This window comes from Scomber japonicus, chromosome 3 (genome assembly GCF_027409825.1).
Source record: "Scomber japonicus isolate fScoJap1 chromosome 3, fScoJap1.pri, whole genome shotgun sequence".
NCBI classification, from domain to species: Eukaryota; Metazoa; Chordata; class Actinopteri; order Scombriformes; family Scombridae; genus Scomber; species Scomber japonicus.
In genome coordinates this window covers 14,639,481-14,645,480 of record NC_070580.1, presented here as the reverse complement: position 1 = coordinate 14,645,480, position 6,000 = coordinate 14,639,481, and the positions used below count along the sequence as shown (strand labels likewise).

At 40.8% G+C, this 6,000-nt stretch overlaps 1 protein-coding gene across 1 annotated transcript in view; it reads right to left on the bottom strand.

Moving 5' to 3' along the window:
• Positions 1-661: 661 nt before the first annotated feature.
• LOC128355793 (histone deacetylase 7-like) overlaps positions 662-6,000 on the bottom strand; it is a 45,793-nt gene continuing 40,454 nt past the window's right edge. The window contains exons 22-25 of the mRNA XM_053316146.1: positions 5,333-5,466; positions 5,101-5,185; positions 3,236-3,383; positions 662-3,142 (exon numbers count right to left, since the gene is read on the bottom strand). Of these exons, the coding sequence (XP_053172121.1) occupies positions 3,100-3,142; positions 3,236-3,383; positions 5,101-5,185; positions 5,333-5,466 (410 nt within the window). The 3' untranslated portion in view covers positions 662-3,099. The remainder of the gene's footprint in view (positions 3,143-3,235; positions 3,384-5,100; positions 5,186-5,332; positions 5,467-6,000) is intronic.

Below are 6,000 nucleotides of genomic sequence, written 5' to 3'. Positions count from 1 at the left end.
ATCTGATGCAGATCTTCTTCTTTTGTTGTGCTGTAGTAACTGGATCGCTTTCTGTGTACTCGTGTGGGTCGTGTATATCTGTTTGTGAATCTGGTATACACACACTTTTGCTTATGCATTACACTTGGCTTTAATGAATGATGTCCATGGGAAACCACTGATCACTCAGCCACTATTCCACTTGTTTTTTGTTTTTTTTTTCACTTCATTTGTGCTGTTATTAGTGAGTGGTGTATAAAGTTTATTCTATAACGCAAGAAAAATCTGATTCATGTATCTCCACTTCCTGCAGCTTTACCAAATATCTTTGCAGACCTGCTGTGACCATTTCCAACGACTAATGCAGAAAAAAAAAAACAGCAGAAAGATTCTTTGTAAAATGTGCCAAAGTGATGATGAAGTGATTACAGCCACATTATAGAGGATTCATTTGTAACCATAAGTACTGAAATTGCTGTTTGACCATGTTTGTTTTGTACTCTTTTTGCATCCGCTCTTGATCTTCATTATTGTGCTCCTGTGGACAATAAAATGTTTCTTGATGATGTATGTAAGTGCAATATTTTGATAATCTGATATTACATCTATGAATTTATTCAAATGAAATACAAGAATAATCACAATCACATTTAGAAATAAACAAATAATCTCAATCAAGTGAATATAATTTACCTTTATTAAGGTTTTTTTGGAACACAAATAGTAGAAAAGACAAAAAGGCAGACAAAAAACAAACAGTCATTATGTACACTGTACAGAAACAAAATCAGGCAGTCAGTTATGAGAAAACTGGACTTGACCTGCAGTTTTTAATTAAGATCCAGTTTGTTAAGGCTACCTTCACACAGGTTGGTCAGCATGATACTTCAAGGCACACTGGCTTATAATTTGGTCTCTAAGTGTGCACAAGGTTCATTTTTGAAATCAAATACAAAAATACGTCATTTGCATGAATTAAGACAAAATATAAGACATTAGATATGTCAGGTCACTGTCACAAATGTTCTCATAAAATCTACGTCAAAAGCTACACTCCTGCATCAGACTCTTCTACATAAGACCTTTTTTCTTTGCCGTCATTTGTTTTTCACATTTTCATCACGTTAACAAAGATTTGACAAGTTTCCTGTTGCACGCACGATGCAACGTAAAGAAAGAAAGAAAGAAAGAAAAGAGCAAAAACATACTGCATTTAAAAAAGAAAAGAAAAAAAAAATCTATAGCACCGTCGTAATTGTGTTAGACATGAAAAGAGCACTTCAAAGGCAGAATGTGAATGTATAAATAGAAGTCATGTAGTATTTTCTTGTTTTGGAGAAATGAATTTGTTTATATATCCATCCTGTGCTTTTGGTGCTGTTCAACAGTTTGGATAGAAAAAAGAAACATTCACAAACTCTTCAAAGTCTTTGAAGTTCTTTAAGCCATGCCAGTCCAGGGACGGCACATTGTTCTCATAAACTTTGGTTGCGCTTAACCTGTGTCCAATTGCACTGTGTGGATATTCAACTATCTCAGTATTATTGCTCCATCCTAACTGCTAAAATGTCGCTGTTTGGTCCGTGGAACCAAACATCTCCAACGCTGACAGTAAACAGAACAGCGTTGCGTCAGTAACGAACAAAGGAGAGCTCGCTTTGTCCTCGTTAATAAAGAAATAAAAAGTATAAAAGACATCAACAAAATACAGCAGGAATGCTCTTCCACAGGTATAAAAACACTGGTCCACTTAACAAACGTGATCAAAGTTCAAATTTTAAGACCAAAACACTGTGACCCCCGTTTCCTCAAGGCCACGCAAGTGCACTTTATATGTGTGTATGTGATTGTCATGAATCTCATCCAAAATGTCAAAATCCATGATGTCCTGACAGACAGAGAAGACGTGATCTGCACTATCACACGTACAATCATCTCTGAGTGGTAACGCTGCACTGAAGCGTCAGGGTGGATGTCTGACGTGTAAAGAATCTCTTTCTGTCCCATCGCTTTCTCCCCTTGATTCCTCGGTGGTTTGAGGAGTTAGCTCTTCATCGTGACTAATGCCTTCTGTATAAACTACAGTATCAGTATTAAGACGCACTTTACCAACACTGCTGCGTCTTCTTTAGCCTGTCGGGGAGCGATAACAATAACTGTAGCAGTCTAGAGTCATGCTGCATGTGCTCGCCCGACAGGCCAGGAAAGAAGAAGAAGAAAGAGAAAAAAAAAAAGAAAGAGATTTAAGAAAATATGTGGACATACAAAACAATATGAAACATATGTATCTCAGACTTCACTGTAGCTGGATTCTTAAACAAAAATGTGTGCCATAGGTCAAACGAATGAATATTCAAATAAACTGAAAATATGAGCAAACAAGATGTTTGATTGTCTACATGATGGTATGGCTGCTTTTTGTCCAGTTCACATTGCAGAACGTACAGTGCAAAATGATCAGAGAAGCTCTTGATCTTTTTCCTTCATTGGACCTTTGTCACATGACATCATCATAGCGGGACGCTTTTTAAGTGCAGTGTATGTCTGCTCTCCTTCACGGGCGCATCCCGCGGGGAGGACTCCTTCCGTTCCGAGTGATTGGCTCTGTTAAGCCGAGGTCACCTTTGAACCCCCGCTTTCAAGGTTATGACGGTCCGAGTGGTCCCGCGTAGGTCTTAGGGGAGTCGTTTACAAGGTGAACATTTAAAAGAGTCACAGAGCTGTGTTTCGTCAAGAGTGCTTGTGTTCATGCTACGTCACGTTTCCAGCTCACAATGCTACAAGAGACAGGATCCTTCATAAATCTGCCTCTGGGTGTCTTTTTTTTTAAACTTTCAGTTCAATAAGTGATGACCCATTCTGACATGGGAATGTGAATGTTGTTCCTCAGTGTATGTTTGAATCAGACTGCGGCCAGTAGTAATGCAGGTGGAGGAGTTTTTGTGAATACAGTGGTTGAACTGAAGAGGACATCTGCTTCCAGTGATGGTCCAAATGCATATATTTGTGTGTGTGTTTCTGTGTGTGTGTGAGAGTGTGTGTGTCTGTGTGTGTGCGTGCGTGTGTGTGTGTGTTTCCACTGAGACTTGGTCGAAGGCAGCTGTGAAGAGATTCTTTTCTTTACATGGAATCACCTTTCTCCGTCAGTTTTTCTGGATGTTTCCTAAATAGACGACAAGAGAAAAAATGTGAGAAAAAGTGTCATTTTGTTCAAGCGGGTTAAATGAAAATGAAAAATGAAAGGCATAGTGTTTACCTGTCAGAGGCAACGGCTCCCATTGACAGGGATGCGATGGCGCTGACTGCGTCGCTGTCCGAGTCACGTCGCAGCCGTCGTCTCTGGGCCTGCAGGTAAGATAGATCCACTGTGGCGGCTGAATCCTTCACACTCTGCCAGTACTCACCTGCAGGAAGCGGAGAGATGGAAAAGAAGGAGAAGAGGAAGGAAGGAGAAAGAAAGAGATTAATGGTCTCAGTCGCTGGCATTTCAATGTTGTTTTCATCTTGAATGGTTCCTTGAGGGAAAGTGCCTGCACTGTATTATTAAAAGGCACTACTTGGTGTTTGATCATCTGGCTGTGGCCGTTTGATCTGATTATAAGCACTGACTATGATATAAACAGCCTGAGGACTAAATATCCATGTTGATAATTTCAGAAATGTAAACTCAAATGTTCTCTCAGGCTCAGGACATGCTCGAGTCCTGTGACACGCAGTGGAGGGAAAAATCAATCACTGAACGTTCGTCTATGAGTGTGTGTGTGTTCTGGCCGTGTGCGTTGGTGGGAGCATGCAACTCACATATATTTCACCCCAGGCCTAAATTATGGGCTTAACATTTTTGTGGCTTTGCAAATATTTTTAATTAATCTAATTTGGTTGGGATAACATTTGTGTGCAATCAGGAGGGGATGTTGCGAAGGTCGTGTGCCAAAGAAGTGTTTGAAGATAATTGGAGCCAGGGCGGCCGTGTGAGTGTGTGAGCGTGTGTGTATGTGTGTGTGTGTGTGTGTGTGTGTGTGTGTCTGTCTGTGTGTGGGACGGCTGGAGGGAGGGATAGGAGACAGGGATGTAAAGGAGGAGAGGTGGCCAGAGAGCAGGAGTGATGAGGAAGCTGAAGGAGGATTATGCTAAATGGAGAAAGAGAGAGATTAAATTATAGACGATGGGGGACAGCATGCTCGACATCTTGTAGAATTAGAGAGAGAAATAAATGAGCTCATCTTGTGGATCGGCAATCGAAAAAAAAAAAGAAGCTCCTCTTTCTCGAGACGTGTTCGATCAGATTCAAATAAGATGTCAATAAATGTCAAAGTTGCATTTGAAACTACATTTTTTACCCATTACATTTTGTTCTGTAGTTGGTCTTCAAGTGCAGGTGTCGTACAGACCGCACAACAGCTGCACTGCTCTCTGCTCTAAAGCTCATTTTGGGGCATACGCTGCATAAAAATGACTTGACCTGACTTGAATCTCTTATAAGCTGGAGAACATGGTTGTATAACTTTTAGGTGGTGCACCAGTGACGGGGGTGTATTTCTCGTTTTCATCTACATATGAAAGCATGAATTACGGCCACTACCTTCGGCCGACCTTACAGAGCAATACCAGCTCGCCAAGCGCTGCTCAAATCTTGAAAACACATTTTTCTTCTGGATGTGTTTTTTATTTATCTTATTTTGCATTTAAGAAACCTGTTTATTCATTTCAAATCAGCTGATGGAAACATGTTGGCTTTGTCAAATTTATTGTGACATTTCAACAGCGAATGTAAAATTGGCTTGTCGTCTGAGATGGATTATGACTGATCTTTGAAAGTGGAAGTGAGAGTAAAGGAGAAATCGCAGTTACTGGTGAGATAAAGAAAGAGTAACCACTGTAGGAAAAAGAACTGAAACAGTCAACAAAGGCAGTGAACATTTGACAACTCTGCAGTCTTGAACTACTGAACAATCAGCAAGAATGTTGTTTAGAGAACTTAAACTGCATTTGTCCGAGATCCATTAAAGCAGTAAATTTAACAGCGTAGACTTCTCCAAACTGTGTATGTTAACACTTCACACGCAGTGCTGTAAACATGATTGACATGCTACATTGCTGCTGTCTTGTTCAGTTTCTCACCTTGAACCCTGATGACTCTCTGCAGTGATGTCACAGCGTTTTCACAAGGCCTCTGGTCCAACACGGACTGGGACAGAGGCTCCACCTGGGAAACAATGCAGAGCCAGCCATGAGGATGCAGCGTATCTCTACAGATGCCATGTATGTAAAAACACGCACACACACATACACACACACACACACACACACACACACACACACACACACACACACACACACACACAAATCTCACCTCCATGCCCAACAAGGCGCTGACGCAGGCTTCAGAGGCATCACAGATGGCCTTGAGATCATGTCCCCCCTCCAGAGCCAGTACCACCCGACCCCCGGCCAGTGACATTAGCTGACGGGTCAGGAAGCCAAAACCTGGTAGAAAACAAACACTCACAGGATCAGCTGGTCAGCTTTTTATCCATACATACGGATTAAAAGGACTCTTCTACTGTAGTCTAGAGTGATATTCCCTGTCTTATAGATGCCTTTCACCCCATTCAGACCAGTGCCCATAATTCATGATTAAATGTATGAATTCAAAAAGAAGGATAAGAAGAAAAACAAAAGTAGTTCCTTTACTTTCTTTCCAAAGTGAGTTTGTTTTGATCTAAACTCCTGTGTTACTAACTGATGCTAATGTCTGGCATCAATACTTAAAGTCGTCTAGCTTTATAGATAGTTTCTCCACCTGAAAATGAATAAATGAATTATCTTTCTGCTATTTGTCCCACAAGTTAGTTGGAGTTATTTATTAATACAAGCTAGCCTGGTCTCTGCTTTCATCCTGCTTTCAAAATGAAGACACTAACATATAATGCAGCACTGCCAAATATTCCAGATATAAATATTATTTTTCTGTGTGAGGCAGTCAGGCGGGAAACTGAGAGTCTCCTTCCCCTACACGAG